The 19,304-nt window shown below is 35.5% G+C and overlaps 1 protein-coding gene across 2 annotated transcripts in view; it reads left to right on the top strand.

The window, feature by feature from the left end:
* Nucleotides 1-18,594, top strand: part of LOC150082059 (NF-X1-type zinc finger protein NFXL1) — a 252,064-nt gene extending 233,470 nt beyond the window's left edge. For both annotated transcript variants that reach the window (XM_090379082.1, XM_090379083.1), the window contains exons 17-18: nt 13,561-13,797; nt 18,070-18,594. In XM_090379082.1, coding sequence (XP_090235208.1) covers nt 13,561-13,797; nt 18,070-18,501 — 669 coding nt within the window. In that variant the 3' untranslated portion in view covers nt 18,502-18,594. The remainder of the gene's footprint in view (nt 1-13,560; nt 13,798-18,069) is intronic.
* The last annotated feature ends 710 nt before the right edge of the window (nt 18,595-19,304 follow it).

The raw sequence follows: 19,304 nt of genomic DNA on the forward strand, positions 1-19,304 counted from the left end.
TGTGTGACACCACGTCTCTGCTATCCCAACAATATCCGCCTTTGATGTCTCGACCAACACTTCAAATTCATCAAATTTATTTACTATACTTCTAGCATTGGTATACATGCAAGCATACATGCTCCTACTCCTATTCTTAGTTACCCTAACACATCCCATATACCCACCTATTTCAGGATGACTGCCATCCGTCCCTGAAACCCCCAACACCCCACGCTCCAGGTCGCTACTTATTCTAATAGAAATTGTACAAGAATCACCTTCACCTCTGCCTACGGCTACTGTTAAACTATTAGTCCTTGTATCCCCCCCAAGCTGTCAGTTTTCCGACCCACCTAACACTGCCTTGATATCATCAGCAAATATTCTTGCACCCTTTCTATTTAAGTGTTATCCCATCCCTATAGAAGCAGTCTCTCCTGTTAACAAGTACAGTCCAGGCTGAAAAAAATTCTACCCCTTGAGCCTTGCACATTCTTTCCAGGGCCGAATTGATTGACAAGGCTCTCATCATATACTCCCTTCTATCGTGTCTGGGCAGAATTGCAGACACTTTTAAATTCAACCCTAATTCTCGGCTTTTGTTTTACAGTGACCTGTACTTGTTAAGTAATTCTGCTGGTCTCATACTCCTAATATCATTAGTGCCAACGTGTACAACTATATCATCTTTTGTGCCCTTAAAAATGATATCCGCTCTACAACGTCATCAACCTTTGCCCCTGGCAGACATACCCTGGTCCTGTTCCACCTATCCTTTTTACAAAGCATGTTTCCCGTTTCCCTGACAATAGTCACCAACAACTACTAGTTCCTGTGGGACCAGCGCATTCTGCCTTGGGGGTTGCCGCTGTGTTGCTTGATGACCAAGTGCAAGCTCTGGCGTTGATGTGGGCAGCTGAGAGCCTGATGGGCCCCTCAATTTAGATCTTTCGAGGGCATCAACCCTGTCCTTCAAACTCTCATATAGGCCCATAACAACGCTGAGTTGTTGCCTGATTTCCTTACATCGCGCACACACAAAGACATCCCCCATGGCAATGTCATGTTCCGTTCCAGAGAGTTCGGCAAACATTTCACAAGTTGCACATTTTTTTAGGCTGTGGTGCGTTGGAGAATGCCTTCCCCCCCCTCAGTTCTCCCCCGAGTCACAGCACTCCTGCCACTTTGTGCCCGTTGCTTTGCTGCTCTAGTTTGGGGCATGATACTTTAAATTAATAAAATCAATAAATTAAATTAATTAAATGTCAATACTACGCTATCTAATAGAAACAGTGAAGCGTATTACTCTATAAATTATACGTTAGAGCTACCTAACTACCTCAATTAAAAATTTGCCTTTAACCAGCGGGTGATTAATTGCTGGAACAAACTTCCATCTGTCGTTGTGGAAGTTGATAGGTTGAATAAATTTAAGGAAGAACTGGACAGGCATTTGGAGGCAATGGTGTGATTTTTTTTTTTTTTTTTTTTTTTGGCCGATGCTGCATAAGCTCACACACTTGCTTTTCTTGCATCACATGCCACTACTACTGCTACATTACACAAATTCGATCATACACGATTTATAAATAGGGGCACGATATCTTATATAACACAAACCGAATTCGCTTATGCACGATTCGCCTTTGTTTTTACAAGAAATGGCAGTTGAACGCAGAATCACCCCAAACGAACGCAACACGATAGGAATGAAGAGAAGATTCTGAAAATGTATTTATGTTTCTTATATCGGTGAAGGGGAAACACATTTCACCATAATAACGTAAAAACCCACACAATTCCGGCTATCGGTATTATCGCAAATGCAATTAGATCGAGTTTACTACCAGTTTATAACAGATTCCACTAGCACAAACGCAACTGGAAATTGTTTTTATTGTTTTATGGTAGTAACCCCCAGAAATGTGCTTTAATAAAATGTGAGGTGTTAATAGTGTATCTCGGCCTTTACGGTGTTGTTTATTCAGTTGCTACACACGCGCAGCTTGTTTATGTGTATCAAGTGCGTCCTCATTTTGTATTCTGCTTTGTTACCTAAAAATGAGTAAAATACTTAAAAGGTGGGAAAAGGAAGTGTCCTGGTGAAGACACTACAGACTCAGAGAGAAAAAGAAAAGCAAATCGATAAACGGAGGTGGACTGGGTCAAAAATTCTTACTCGGGAAAATTTATAGCAGCCTCCGGTCCACCAGGGTTTCCCCTGGTAAGGCTTATGGCCAGTCCGCCTCTGTCGATAGAGAAAAAATATGAAATTCTGAAACGCTTTGAGCGAAATGAAAGACCATGTGATATTGCACGTGCTTACAGCCCTAAATGAGGCAACGCCGAGAATTACAAAGAATGCAGAGAAAATAAAAACAACTTTCATAGCAGGAACAACTCAAAGTGTGATTAAAATCCATTAGATTAAGACACAAGAATTGGAAGAGATGGAACGGCTGTCATCTGTTTGGATAGAAAATCAAACAAAAAACAAGTTTGCGCAATATTTTATTACGTAATAGTCGTAATAAAATACGTATTTTATTACCATTATTTATTGTGTTTGGTTACAAATGTGTGTTCAATCTTGGGTGGTCGGCACCTTACCCTATTTTTCCCCATAGGGCCTGTAGTTCATATTGCATGAGGGTTTCTAGGAACACAACTATCGTGCTATACGAGGACTGACTGTACAGGAACTCCCCGGCTTACGTAATACTCGACTTACAGAAATACCACTTTACGTATGATTTTTCCGGCTGGTGCAAACTTAAAAAAAATCATGGAAACGTATTTTGCATCCCGTAGGAATAAATGGAGGTATCGTGAAAATATTGTAATGTGAACCCAATAACACATTGGTTTTTTGGTAATTCGTTCAAAGACTGTGGAAGTTGAAATTTTCACTATATGACTAAGCTATTTATGTCTCTAGAAGGTCATTTTTATAATGGAAATCGCACCACACTTTCATCGTTATCATATATTCCATTATAAGAATCAATTTTAAATGCCTTTGTAATAGTTTCCTAAAGCACATTTCTGGAGGTCACTACCATTAAACAATAAAAACAATTTGCACTTTCCGGTTTATTGGGCTTTTCTGTTAGCGCAATATATTATAAATGGGTAGTAAACTAGAACTTATTGCATTTGTGATAATAACGATAACTTTGAATCTTCCACGTAAGGTTCTTTCTTGGGGGAATCCCCAAGAAAGAGAAGAATGATTGATATCCAGCCTAGGATTCTTGGTGTGCCAAGCCCATAAAGTAATGGAGAAATCAATTAACCGCCAACTCTTAAACTATCTAGAAACCTTCTGTCTGATCAACGATTGCCAGTATGGATTCCGTCAGTGTCGATCCACTGGTGATATTCTGGCTTGTGTTACCCATTTATGGACAATTCAATGGAAATGTTCTGTGAAACACGAGCAGTTGCTCTTGACATCTCAAAGGCTTTCAATCATGTTTGGCATCTTCTAAACAAGCTTCCATCTTTCCACCTATGGTTTGCCGACTGTTTTTCGTATGCATTAATGCAGCCCTCCAAGATGTGGAACAAAGGCACACTAAGAAATGGATTACGCTTACACAAAAAACAAAAAAACCGCACAAATCTCCACCGTTAATATTTCTTCAAAAACCTTTACTACCACTGAACTCGCAGGATTGGAACACGGGTTTAATTTCGCCATAAGAGACCACCATTACCCCATAAAAGATTGTATCATAGAACTACAAACAAAACTCTAACATCACCCTGATAAGTGGTGTATCATACACCAAACCAACGCTATAATTAGTTCAAAACTCACCTCTCAACCCAACATAAAAAAACAACAGCTACTTGATATACATAAATTAAGTAACACCCCTGATATCATTATACAAAAAGCAGACAAAGGCGACACAATTGTAATCCTAGACAAAAATGCCTACATAGATAAAATGGAACAGATCCTCTCTGATCAAGATACCTACAAAATTGACAATACCTACAATATTTCCAAACTAAAAAATAAACTCGATGTAATCCTAAGGAGACTCAGATCAAACAAAGAAATCACCCTACAACAGATTGGCATACGTAACAATATCCTCCCACACGTTTGGTATTACCAAATTACACAAACCTGGCCACCCCCTAAGACCAATAATTTCCTTTAGTAAATCTGCCTTCACCAATTTATCCACTTTTTTAGTAAAAATTATATCCCCCTTCACAAGATTCTCTAATTTTAAAATCAGCAACACCAATCAAACATTCGAAAAAATAAGTACCACCATAATCTCCGATGAAGACATCTTAGCGTCTTTTGACGTAGTATCATTATACACAAATGTACACATACCATTCACATTACAAGCTTTACGTGAATATCTAATGACAGACAACACTTTAATCAACCGTACCTCTCTCTCTCTCCATCAACAATATCCTAGAACTTACCTCATTACTACTAGATGCCAGACACTTCAGGTTCCATAACCAAATATTCGAACAAACATTCGGCCTACCCATGGGTCTAGGTATTTCCGCTCCTTTATCTGAGATTTATTTAGCAACAATAGAAAACCAAATTCTACAGCCTTACCCTTCAGGGATAAAACTATACATACGATACGCAGACGATATACGTATAATTGGAAATAGAATCACAATTGACAATCTTTTTACTAAATTCAACTCAATACATGATAGATTGAAATACACACTTGAAACAGAAGTTAATAAACAAATCAACTTTCTCAACCTTACTATATACAAAACAGGCACCAGGCTGGGAACCAAGATCTTTAGAAAAAAAACACACACAGGGAAATATTTACACTTTGCATCACACCACCCAATTAGCACAAAAAAAGCTGTTCTTTACAATCAAATCCATAACGCCATAAAATACAGCACTTCACATGACGACCTATCTACTGAGCTACAATACCTCACAAAAAAGATTATGGCTAGGGACTACCCACCTCATTTAATTCAACACATTATTTCCATTGCAAAAAACAACATCAATAATCCAACTAAACATATCACAAAAGGAAACACACGTATCATCCTCCCCTACCATAGTGGTCTCGTGGGACAATTCCGCTGAGTGTTCGCGGGCACAGACATTACACTTATATTTTCAGTACATATAAAGAAACACATAAATACTCAACAGGTGACATGAATAACATTATATATTTGATTAAATACCAACAAAATTGCAATGCTTGCTGTATTGGAAGTACTACAACAAAATTCTGTTCCACTAAAATAATACATGGGCATATTATCACTATAACAGTTTCAGAACAGGACAATCCAGCACCGAGCTCACATTACACGTGCATTCCCACAACCACACCTCCCTAGTTGATTCAGCCATTACCATAGTAAAACTAAAAACCAGTTACAAAATTCTCCAATACGAAGCCCTCATCATAGAATGGTTCCATCACTACTCTAAATTAAACATCATAAATGCAAAACTACCCTCCAACCTTTCCCCGGTTTGGAATCTCACACACTTGAGATTTCCGCATGTCGCAAAGTGCATCACGGGAACATAAAAATTCCTTTAAAATACAGCACGCATTCTGTCTCTCCACTAAACTTTGCCAACTGGAGACATTTTTAACAAAACGAAAGTCTACCGTTATGACTATTAGCCTCATCTGTTTTACATATTTTAGAGTTCTTAATTAATTAATTCTTCATGACAACCAGGGACGGAGTTGTGCACTTCTGCTTCTTTGTGCATATTTTAATTCCGTTTTTAATTTATTCTCATCCCGTAAACTTACCAATTAATCTACTTAACTTTAAATTACCCATCCCAGAAATTTAGTCATTCATTCATTCATTCATTCACCCAAATAACAACTGCAGATCGTCCAAGGTGAGTACCGTAAATTAAGCTTTTGCTATTGAAACTTAGTCTAATCACACGGTATTTTAAGACATTCTATAATTTATCTAATGATCTTCTTTGATTGACTGCAAATCCTATACATAGTTTTGCTGATGATAGCACATTGCATTCCACTTCCCAGTTTGAGAAAACTCGCCCTGCCCGATCAGCTTCAACTTCTCAAATATCCGCTACCAGTTCCTTAAATGCCAATCTCCAGGTAATTCTCCAGTTGGCCAAAGACAACATAGTTGATTTCAATTCTTCTAAAACTCAGTCTTGTCTTATATTCTCGCAAAAAGGATTCTTCTGTTCCTATGCTTGTCTTTGGTGACACTCCGATTTCTAGGCAAGATGGGGATTACCCTGACTTACAATCTCTCTTGGCACAAGAACATTACAAATATTGCTTCTTCTGCATCTAAAAATCTCTTGGTTTTCTCTTTTGTTCTCAGTGTTACTTTTCTTCCAAACAGCTGTTCACTCTATAAAAATTGCAAATCTGCACTACCATGGAATATTGTTTCCACATCTGGGGTGGTGCCCCCAAAACCTCTCTCAGGCTTCTAGATTCCATTCAGAAGAGGGTAGTTAGGTTAATTAATAACTCATCTCTAACAGTCTCTCCACTCTGTCTTATAGACGTACTGTGTCTGCTGCATACCTTTTTTCTACAGATACTTCCATGGGCACTGCTCTTCTGAATTTGCTTCTATAATTCCTGCTCTCTCTCGCTTTCAAAACAGTCCGAACACGTGCTGCCAACATCCATTTACTGTCCAACTTCAAACTCACAGAATTAACTTTTCATCTTCCTCGTTTATTCATTCAACTGCCGTTTTCTGGAACAACCTTCCTTCATACATATTTCCTGAAAATTACAGTCTACAGAAGTTCAAGTCTAAATTCAACAGATATCTTCTTTCATCTTCTCAACCTCCAACCCATGCATGGTACTAAGTACTATAGGTTCTTATACCTCCTGTGTTTGGGGGTTTCATAAAAAAAATAAATACACGTACATATAATTAATTTTATTAATAACAAAAACAAAATACAAATTCAAGATAAAATTACAAAAATACGATTATAGTAACAAAATACAAATACAATTCCTGTAACAAAAATTTCAATATTTTATTTTTATAATATTTAATGAAAGATATGTTGCTAGTTATTTTTTTATCAGCGGATCAATATTTGTCGTAGCAACATGCAGAGTATTTTCTAAATTTTAAGTCAGAAACTCAGGACTTGGATTTTATTAATGTCATTTTTGAAAAAAATTGTTCACATCTGTATTACTTTCAAATAATGACAAAGTTTTCTTTGCATTATCTGTTCACTGTGGAATTATTCTTGGTTCAAATTTTTATAAAATTCATGTTGAGATAATTCCAAAAATTTCCTTTTTCATCGGTGTGCTGGATTATGCATATTCATGGGCCGGAGGTTGCCCACCCTTTCCCTTAAGAATTCCTCGTGTGTGAATGTAGATGCAAAGTACTCATTCAGTTTGTCAGCAACAGTCAAACCATCAATATCAAGTGGGCCAGCTTGATTCATCCCCTTCCTTATAGTGTTTACAAAAGTAGTCTTTGCTATTTTTCTTTGCATCCTACGCCAAAGATGTCTCGTAATCTGCCTTCGCTTGCCTAACCTCCATTGTAACTTGATTGCAGACTGGTTTATATCTACCATATGCTTCTGTGTCGCCTGATAATTTTTTTTTCATCCCATGCATTTTTCTTCTCTTGAAAAGAAGAAAGGAAAGACCTATATTATAGCAGATGCACAGTACCATCTTTTAATTTGGAAAAATAAGAATTCCATACTTGAATTAGATGATACCTTATGGATTAATAAGGATGATAATTTGTCTTTAGCCTAAACACAGCCTGTGCTAAAGGTGCACCCTTTATGAGGGTGCACCTTTAGACTTATCCTGACTGTACTTCATTTAAATGATCCTGCAGAAGCACTGCAGGATCATTTAGACAAGACTTCAGTTATAGCTCAGACACAGCATGGTTTTGTTAAGGGGAAGTCTTGCCTGACCAACTTGATTGGATATTATGATGCAGTCACAAAAGAACTGGATGCAGGGAATAACTTTGATATTATATACTTGGATCTTAGAAAGGCTTTTGATACTGTTGCACATGGAAGACTGCTACACAAATTGGAGCAGTGTGACATTGGAGGCAAATTGCTGCTATGGATAAAGGGGTGGTTGAGGGGGAGAAGACAGAGAGTGGTAATCAATGGACACTGCTCATCGTGGACTAATGTTATTAGTGGAGTCCCTCAGGGCTGGGTCCATTATTGTTTTCTGTATTTATAAATGATATTGATGATGGTATATCAAGCTTAATGTCCAAGTTTGCAGATGATACAAAGGTTGGCAGGGTTGTCAAGGACACTACTGACACTATGCTGCTGCAACAGGATCTGGAAAGGTTGAACAGATGGGCTGAGAGGTGGCAAATGAAGTTTAACATTGACAAATGTAAAGTACTACACATGGGAAACAGCAACCCCAGAGCAACATATCAACTCTGTGGTACTACACTGACAGTGGTAGAGAATGAAAGGGACCTGGGGGTGGTTGTGCAGGCAGATATGAAGTTCTCTGAGCAGTGCAGACGGGCTGCAAAAGTAGCTCATGGAGTACTGTCAATGATATACAGGAATTTTTCCAGCAGGGATAAGGAGGTGATTATTCCATTGTATAAGGCAATGGTCAGGCCACACCTAGAGTACTGTATACAGGTCTGGAGGCCTCATTTCAAGAAGGATGTAGAGCTGCTGGAACGAGTACAGAGAAGGGCAACAAGATTAGTGAATGGAACAAAGGCGTGCTCTTACGAAGAAAGGCTTAAGTTTTGCAAATTACAGTGTCTGGAGACTAGGCACCAGCGAGGTGATCTGATAGAGGTGTATAAAGCCTTGAATGGTTTAAGCATGCTCAATGCTGATGGGATTCTTCCTCTAGCTCAGAAAAATCACCTGAGAGGGCATAAATTCAAATTGAGGAAAGACAGATGTAGGATAGACATGCGGAAATTTGCCTTTAGCCAGCGAGTGGTTGGTTGGTTGGTGGAACAGACTTCCATCCCTTGTGGTGGAGGTTGATAGCCTAAATAAGTTTAAGGCTCAGCTGGACAGGTATTTTGAACGAACAGAGGGGTGAAGTGGAAGTGGGTTTTTTTTTTTTTTTTGGCTGATGCTGCATAAGCTTGCTTTCTTGCATCAAATGCCTCTGCTAATGCTAAAATCTATGTACATTCAAGTAAAATTTATATATGTGTATACATAAATGTTTATAAGGAGTCCACCTAGTTTTACCTTAATACAAGAGTTTTCTATGAGGAGGACCAAAACATCCTTGAATTCTCACTTACAGAGGGGATACCAGGAACCCTAACCCTCACATGCTGTAAGAACCTACTGAAATAATACTAAATCATTCAAATTAATATAGTTACATAGCATAGTGTAATTTATTTTTAAAAAAAATTTCATTTGCAAATTTAAAAATTGTAAAATCAGAAGAGATTTTATTTCAATTTTGTAACATTAAATTCAAAAATGTCAGTACAGATATTACAAAAACTGCCTATGGACAAATCTATATCTCTTATGATCATGGTTTATGGAAGCACTGTTTCAATTAGCCAGCCAGTTCAGTGGAAATTAGGCAAAATTGCTAAATCATATTAAATTTGGTAAATTTTTCTAGTTTAGATGTACAAAATTTAAAATAGAAAAATTACCAAATTTAAAATAATTTAATAAAAAATTTTGCCGAATTTGCACTAAACTGTCTAGCTAAATCAAAATACTTTGCGGCTTCTTGATAAGATATGTATCTTGGTTTATGATTATTTATTTATTTAAATATTCTTTCTATCTTTTCTGGGCTATTATTTGCAATTCATTTATCTTCATATTATTACATTAATTTTTATTTAACTTACTGTTTTCTAACAGTGTAAATTTATTATATATATATATATATATATATATATATATAAAGCAATTTAATTTGCTAAGGTTAATTTTTTAAAAATACTTCTACTATTTTCTTAATAATGAGCCAAACTTTAATTTTGATACATTTATTGAACATTAAATCTTTTTGTGATATTTTAAATCTTTGTGATACTGTCTGTACAATACTATAAACATATGGTGGGTTTACAAAGTTGGCAGGGACCACCTAGTACACTTATAAATAAATAAATATTGGGCATAGTTGATAGAGTAGAACCAATTTAGATATATAGAAAACTACAGTAAACCCTCATTAATCTGGACAGCTCTAAAAAAAAATTAAAAGTTTAAAAATCAATCTGGCTCAAAGGTCGTATGTATTGTGTCCAAGGTCATTGAGCTGTGATGACTCCTGCTGCACAAACAACCTGGTTCCCAGCTGCGGTTCAGACAGTTGTTTGTCGTTTGCTCTGCAGTTACATGCTTCTATCTTTTGTTGTTTGTGCTGCACAGTTAAACAATGTCTTTAAGTAAGCCTAGCGTAGGACAGAAGTGATAGTTTATTGTGAAGAAAAAGCGTTTTGAGTACAAAACTCTTTTTCTTCACAATAAACTAATCGGGGATAGAAAAACCTGAAAAAGGAGCTTCAGTGTCCAGCATCTGTCTTGAGTACAGTATCGCAAAACAAACAGTGTCGGACATTAAAAAAAAAAAAAAATGTGAAATTCGTAATTTTGTTCTCAAGTTTAACGTGGAGAAAGAAAAAAGTAAAGTTAAACAAATGTGGATGCCTACTGATAAAGTACTAGATGATGCTGTGCACAAATAGTTTTCCCAACTTCGTTTGTCTGGTTTGGCTGTGCGAGGAATAGAAATTCAAGCAGCAGCGGAGAGACTGGCTAAACAGTTAGGAATTGAACAATTTAAAGTGAGCTCAGATTGGCTTTTTAGATTTAGAAGATTGCATAACATTTCAAACAAGAAAATGTTTGGGGAAATTCTTAGTGCTGATTTTGAAGCTGTTGAGCCTTTCAGAAAACAACTGAATGATTTTTTTAGAAGGAGGGTTATCAATTGAACCAGGTGTACAACTTTGTTACACACTAGACATTACAAAGCGTATTTCATATAATCCAGACTTTCATTAAAACGGACACCTCTCAGCCCCTATTAGTCTGGTTTAATGAGGATTTACTGTATTCGTGTACAGATATTGTTTTATGAGGGCACTTTAAACTAAGCAAACCATACACGTGGTATGTTTTGCTTAGTTTAGAGATGGCTGAAGAATTATATTTAAGTAAAGAAACATTCAGAAAGAAAACTTCAACATGAGGATCTGTACATATTTTGCCATGCATTTTGAGTGATGAATGGGAAGCAAAGACTTGACATTTGTTCTGATCTTTTGAGGAAAGCTGGATAATAGTTTTTATTGAAAGGAAATTTAATTATCATTTTAAGAAAGATGATAATCAGAGATAAAAGTTTTGCCATGTGATCTGAAAACGTGCATGTTGAAATGGCAAGTGAAGACTTGATTTGTTTCATTGATATCAGTGCCATTGTTCGTCCAGAATTCATCATAACATGCTCTAACTGAGTTCACTTTCTTTGAAACAGTTTTTTGATTATTACACATCTTGATCACTCACCTTATTTTTTGTCTTGGCTCTAAATGAATTTGGCTGTTTCCATAAATAAAAACTACCATCAGGAAAACAAAGGTCTTGACGAGCAAAATTTAAAAATGTCTTGAGTAATGACATATCAGAGGAAGTAAACGGCCTCCCCCAAAAAACTATAAATTAAATAAACTGATTATTCAGCTTGTAGATTATTCTGCATGATTTTTCAAATTCTTTTTCCTTTAATTTTCATATCTTTATGAATTTATTGACTGATTATGAAACAGCACGTTATCTGTGAACTGAACTGAGCTTTTAGTTCCCTCTCACACTCTTAGTTTTGCATTTCCAGCAGGTTTTTTTTTTTTTTCTTTTATGGTTCCTTCTAAGTAAGTAATGGAGGATGATATATCAGTGCATGATCTCTCTCTCTGATATCATTACGTGAAGAATTAAAGGTTTCTAAACCAGCTCACTATCACAAATACTTGTGCTTTTCTTACTATCCTGCCAGTTTACAACAGTCTTAATTTATAGTTCTTCCAAGTTGATCATAGCTGAGTGATCAAAATGAAAGTACTCAGTTACGTTCTGCACCTAGAATCCGTACAATATCATAAAATACATACAGTAATATTATTGTAGTCTCTGTCTTATAAACTCCACTGATCCTCTGTGGCTGTCCCAGATTATAAAAAGAAAATTTATTTATTTATACTAGAGGAACATCTTGTAGAGAGAATTGAGAATATGTATACCAATACAGTGAGCAAAGTAAGAACAGTGATGAGGGTTGATGGACAGCTTCGAAATAACATCTGGTTTGAGACAAGGTGTCCTGTCACCACTACTGTTCATAGCTGTCGTGATTGATGTGCAATGTAGAGTGGTGGAACAACTTGGACAGGACCAGATGAAAGTCATGCTCTTTGCAGATGACCTCTGCATATGGAGAGAGAGAGAGAGAGAGAGAGCAGGGAACAAATGCAACAGCAAATTGATATATGGGCTAGTGTGGCCAATGAATTTGGACTGGATTTCAGTCAGGAGAAGAGTGAAGTAATGGTTCTAAAGAGGAGTGACAAGCCTGATGGATACATTGCAATGGTAGGGAAAGAGCTAAAAAATGGTTCTAAAAGTATCTAGGAAGCACCATTACAAAGATTTGAGTGAAAGACGAAGAAATAGTAGAAGGATACAAGCGGGCGGGAATTTCTATAGGCAGACAAGAGATCTGATCTGGAACAGGAACATACCACTGAAGTGTAAGAAGGCTATATATCAGGCCTATTATGTACCAATTCTGACATATGCATCTGAAACTCGGACCATGAGGAAAAAGGATGAAAGCAGAATTCAGGAGGCAGAAATGAGATTTGTGAGAATCATAGCCGGAAAGACAAAACACGACAAAATTTTCAGGAATGATGTGATTAGGGAGAGAATTTGGGTTGAAAAACTCCAGAATAGGATTGAAATGGTTTGGACATGTCAAGAGGATGAATGAGAGGCGTTTGCCAAGAAGGTTTGATTTACAATTAAGGAACAAAAGACCAGGGGGGAGATGGCAGGACATGATAAAGATTGACGCCATTAAGAAAGGAGGAAACGAGTGAAATCAACAACAGATAGAAGTACACTGACGGGGCATGGTGGCGAGGCTTCGTACGTCAACCTGTGGAATAGCAGAACGATGACAGATGATGATAGCTGGATGGAAAATTATATTCTCCCTTCGTTTTTTGGAGAATGCAACAAATTATACTTTACAGTGGTTAATATTATTGTAATTAAAATAACAATCTGTAATTAATACCAATAATTTCATTTAGAAAAAGTATATGATACTGCAGAGTCCCCATTAAAATTTCAATGTAGTAGTTATCATTAACAATACCATTTATATGAAGTGTATTCTATTAAATTTAGACTTATTAAAAACTGATGTCATTACTTTGTGGTCACATCTCATAGTAATTGATAGCTTAATTGTTCGGTTCTAGTTATTAACAATTTAATGTAAATTACTGTCAATACAGGCTGGTGAATCATGCATAGCATGTGAAGAACCATGCAACAAGTTACGTCCTGATGGTTGTACTCACCCATGTGTTCAGCCTTGTCATCCAGGTGATTGTTCACCGTGTCGGCAAAGGCTGCGCCTTCAGTGCCACTGCCAGTTAAATATGTTATATGTTGCTTGTCGTGAATGGACAGAAGCTGATGATATGGGGAAAGAAAATATGATGTCCTGCCAAAACAGGTGCCCAAAGGAGGTAAAGAGAAAAAAAATAATAGTAATAAATTTTTTTCAAGGTATTTCTGCTGATATTTTTTTCTTAATATTGATTTTATTTAGAGAAATAACAAAAGTAAAGAAATCCTAATTATTATTAAAAACAATTTTATACATGATACCAAATAATTTATTTTGATATCATGTATAAAATAAGCTACTTTGAATTAAACTGCTATGCTGACTATGAAAAATAGCAAGCAAAAAGTTGTAAGATGCAGGTTTTATCTTTAATTTTTTTTTTTATTTTTATGCAGGATATGCATATACAGTAAACCCCCGCTATTCGCGGGGGTTACGTTCCTGAGAAATGTCGCGAATCCCGAAAACGCGAATACTGAGTTATGGCTCCCATAGTAATAAAGGGGATCCGTTCCAAAGTATGAAATATATAAGAAAAACTAGTCTAAAATTTTGTCTACGTATGTATTATATGTACCTTCATAATATGACTATGTACATAGACAGTACATAGTGAAATGCAAACGTATGGCATCGAAATGAAAATAAGAAACAATTTAATATTAAATGTAATATTTATTAGAAATTTCAAACAAATCTTTCAAACCAGCGCCTTTGCTAGCTAAAAAACTTATCCCGCCAGTGCTATCACCAGTTTCGCTAAAGTGTTGATAAAGGAGTTTTGCCTTTTCGCGAATGATGAGTGAACTTAACGGAATTTTATTTTGAGTTCGGTCTTCTATCCACAGATTTAAAGCTTTTTCCATTTTTTCTAATTTAACATCACGAGTTACAGAGCAAATTTTTGAAGCAATTAGCGCGTTTTCACGGACACTACGGCAGATTTTTTCTTCCGATTTCTTGATTGATCGTACCGTTAACTCATTGATTTTATAATGTTTTGCCACTGAGGAGACACTTTCACCATTAGAAAGTTTGTCTAATAACTCAATTTTATTCGCCAATGTCATCACCTTCTTTGATATTTTCACATTTCTCTTTTTATTCGTAGCCATATTTTTGTAGGGGTTAGAAAGAACTTGTCCACAATAGTCACTTTCTTCTGTTAACACACTCGAAAAAGTCTGTTTTACACTGCAAAACGGTAGATTTATCATTTTTGTAAGCATATCAATTTATAAATTGATAAATTTATTCAATTTATAAACATAAATTAAAAGCAAACGACAACCTTCCATGACAAACGCATAACACATACTGAACAAGGATTAGCGAGAAACATCCACGCTCGCGATTTTGTCACCCCTCTCCCCCCACCCACTGAGCGCTGTTTTGACCAGGAAAGATAATTTTAGCCACGCCCATGTTTTTTATGGCGGAAAATATTCACGGCGCTTTAAAATTCACATTTTTTTAGGTTTCATTTTATATTAAATTGGCGATCGCGAATACGCGAAACCGCGAATAGCGGGGGTTTACTGTATATATATATATATATATATATATATATATTGTCACTTTGGAATAATAACATTATATAAAAAAAATTAACTTCTATTTTAAATAAAAATTAAAATTTTCATTAAATTTATTTAACCTCTATTTTATTATATAAAATACAGTAGGCCCTTGTTATAATGCAGTTTGCTTTACACTGTTTGCTATAACGCTGTTCTTATATTATAACCTGTGTCTCACTAAAACACTGTCACAACTCGTATACAGATCTTTAACCAGTGTACAGATTGAATTTTTGGGTATGTTTAACAAAAATATTTCATCTAATGTAGTCGATAGCATGAGAATGAAAAGCGAAAAACAGCATTAAAACGTTTCCCATAGACTTGAGAAATTTTCCCATGCTCGGTAAAATTTTCTCCAACGCAAATTTAATTGTGTCTTGTTACATAGTTCTGAGATCAACATTTGAAAAAATGATCAAGTTAAGGAACATGCCGTGTTGCTTGTAATATTTGTGTTATATGCATTTATCCAAAGTCAAGTCATCACTCAGTACAGTGTTAGACATCGTCCATAATGGACAGTTTTTACTCAAACATTGTATCATAATTAAAATGCAACACAGTTACATATGTTGAACGCTATTATTAACTTTTCGAGTTAATAATAGCGGAGAAGAATGAAAAGGTAACAACATTTGGACATGGTACGAAGACAAAGGTAAGGAAAGGATTGAGTTTGAAAATTAAATTAGACGTTTCGAAGCAAATTGATTCTGGTCAATGACAAATGGATGTGTGCAATAGTTTAGGACTAGCAGGTTCAACTATAAGAACAATTATAAAAAATAAAGAATTAATTTTAGCAGCAGGAAAGACAGCTGTTCCACTGCAAGCAACCAAATTGACTAGGGCTAGGCCAACTATTATGATTGAAATGGAGACACTTCTAAATAATTTTATTGAAGATAATATCCAATGCAGAATTCCAAGAAGTTCAATTGTTATTAAAGAAAAAATGATTAGCCCATATGAAGATCTGAAGAAAACTCACCTAAAAAAAAAAAAAATGTGGAACCATTTAAAACTAGTAAGGGCTTGTTTTGATAGATTTAAAAAGTGCTATAACCTACACAAGTGCAAATCAAGAAGGAGCCGAAACTTTCAAAAAAGAACTTGCTAAAATTATTGAAGAGGGGTGTTATACTGCTCAACAGGTTTTTAACATAGGCAAAACAGGACTTTTTTTGGAAACAAATGCCTAAAAGAAGTTTCGTGTCAGAAGGGAAAAAAAAAAAAAAAAACATGCCGGGCTTCAAAACAACAATGGTTCTGTTGACTTTATTGTTGGATGGTAATGCTGTGGGAGATTTTAAATTAAAACCCCTTTTAGTTTACCATTTGGAAATTCAAGGGCTCTTAAAGGTTTCACTAAATCAAACCTACCTGTAATTTGGAAGGCTAATAAAAAAAGCTTGGGTAACAGGCCTCTTTTCATTGATTGGTAATCTGAATTCTTCTGTCCCACAGTAGAAAAATATTGTGTGAAAAATAACCTTGATCACAAAGAAATTTTGATCATGGACAGTGTGCTGGGACATCCAAGCTAAGAGAGCTTAGAAGGCTTGAACAATCATATAAAAAATTTTTACATGCCTCCAAACACTACATCTCTGATCCAACCAATGGACCAAGGTATTACTGCCACATTTAAAGCTTACTACATAAGGAACACCTTTTCCCAAGCTATTAAAGCCATCAACACTGATGAAAATGTATTGAGCCTAAAGAAGTTTTGGAAATCCAACAACATTAAAACTGCCATCTACAACATTTCAAGCTCCTGAGATGAAGTGACTCAGAAAACCAAGAAAAGAATGTGGAGGAAAGTTTGGAAGGATTGCATAAAGGATTCCCAAAAACCTGATGATTCGATTGAGAATGTTAAAGCTCAAATTGTTGAGTTTGGAAAAGAAGCAGGATTGGACGAAATTGATGATGACGACATAAAAAGATGATCAACGATGGCCTCTCTAGTGAAGAACATTTGGAAATGACAAAAGAAGAAGAGCATGCAATTGAGAGAGGAGATGAATAAGATACTACAGATGGAGAACCAATAAAGTCACTGACTACAAAACGACTTAGTGAAGCTTTTGAACACTTTAAAAAAAATGTGTGATTATTTCTGGGAGAACGACCCTGATGTGGAACAAAGTTCCAAGGTAATAAGAAATTTAAAGAAAGAAATGAATCTCTATGATTTTGTACAGAGAGGAAGAGTGACAAAGTACAACCCAAAATTGACACATTTTTCAGTCCAATGATACAAAAACTTGACAGTCCAGGGTCACATAATTATATACACCTATGTAATACAGAATATTTTTTATGTACAAATTTTTGAATATTAAATATTTTTACAGACATGTGTGTCTTTTTACTACCATTCATTATTGATTATGAAATATCCTATGGAATAGACCATAACTCACATGGGAAATGGCACTCGCTTAGTACTGATTCACTTAGTAATCTGTTTTTCTGGAACAAATTATCAGCGTTAAGTGCAGGTTACCTGTAAAGCGTAATGTATGCATTAAATCGATATTGCTGTAGCAATTTATCATTGAGGTAAGACACATGCCAAAAATTTGTTTTCAGCATACATCCTCCCATTGTATCATTATGTATGGGAACCCCCCACCCCTGATTTGCAAACTGTCTCCAGAAATATGTGGTGTTCATAAACCACTAGGTTGTAAGTCAAGTTATTTTCATGTTTATTGTTATCTGACATAGTTTTATACTGAAAAGAAAACTTTATAAGGTTTTGTCTTATGGAAAAATAATTACGATCTTTCTATTAGATGCTGTGTGCCCATCGATGTCCTTTAAAGTGTCATTCTGGAAGCTGTGCCAGTCCAGAGATGTGCAAAAAGCGAGTAATTGTTCGTTGTCCTTGTAAACGGCTGAAAAAGGAATTTCCCTGTCAAGTCAAAATACAAGGGGCAGCAGTTGTTCAGTGTGATGACTTGTGTAAAAAGATTCAAGAAAAGGAAAGAGAAATACAAATGGCAGAAGAATTAAAGAAGACACAAGAAGCATTGCAACAGCAGCAAAAAGAACTAGATGAGTTCCAAAGAAAAATGGAGGGTAAAAAGAAAAAGCATAAAAAAACTAGAATATCTGAAGAAAATTCTAAGTGGTATCAAAGTTACACATATACTTTTTTCATATCTGCAGTTGTTTGTATTATTTCTATATTATTTTATTGGTTTTGTTTACACACACAATTATAAATTAAAACAATAAAGGCTAGGAATTCTGTGATTACAGTTATCAGCTGACTTAAATTCATTTCATATTTTTATCAAGTTACTTCTATTCCTTGACAGTACCAAAGATTAACAAGAATTATAATGGGAAAACCAGTACTGTATAGTTTGTAATGCATGTTTCACTCTGTAACTGAAAAAACTAAAGAGGATATGGTTTTTATTTTTCTCTGCATTATTTAATAAAATTTGTTATCTACTCTCTTGAATTTTTAACCAAATTTTCCAAACAGTAAATTTTTTCATTGTTATCATTCAGATCTGTTCAAAAATGTATAGAGGTCACTGTGATAGTACAAATTGGTTCTTCTCTGCTGCCAACTTCCATTCACTGTTTTCCTCCATATGGCTATGCTGTTACCTGTTATATCTTTAGTCCTAGCCAGAGTAAACCCTTTTCCTCCAATATACTTGTTTGGCACCTTCAGTTAACTTTCATCTTGGTCTGCCTCAAGCCTGTTTTGGTTAATTTCATTTTGATTCCATTATCTGTTTAGTTAATTCTTCCATCTCAGCTTGCTTCACTTTACTTTGAATGTGTTAGTTATCCTAAAAATTTTTCTTATTTTCATTTGTAGTATGGACTTGCCATCACTTCCATATATTACTTCCATTTATTTTTTTTTAAGTCTTTACTGAAAATTTTAATTTTTGATCAGTTCCTTTATTTCTTAGTTATTTCTTTATCTCTCAGTTAAAATAAGCTTAAAAACTGTTTATTAGATGTTTACTTTTTATAAACGTATAATTTTGTCTTTTGGCTAATT

This window comes from Mastigoproctus giganteus, chromosome 8 (assembly GCF_048544385.1).
Source record: "Mastigoproctus giganteus isolate SK-2022 chromosome 8, ASM4854438v1, whole genome shotgun sequence".
In the NCBI taxonomy this organism is placed as follows: domain Eukaryota; kingdom Metazoa; phylum Arthropoda; class Arachnida; order Uropygi; family Thelyphonidae; genus Mastigoproctus; species Mastigoproctus giganteus.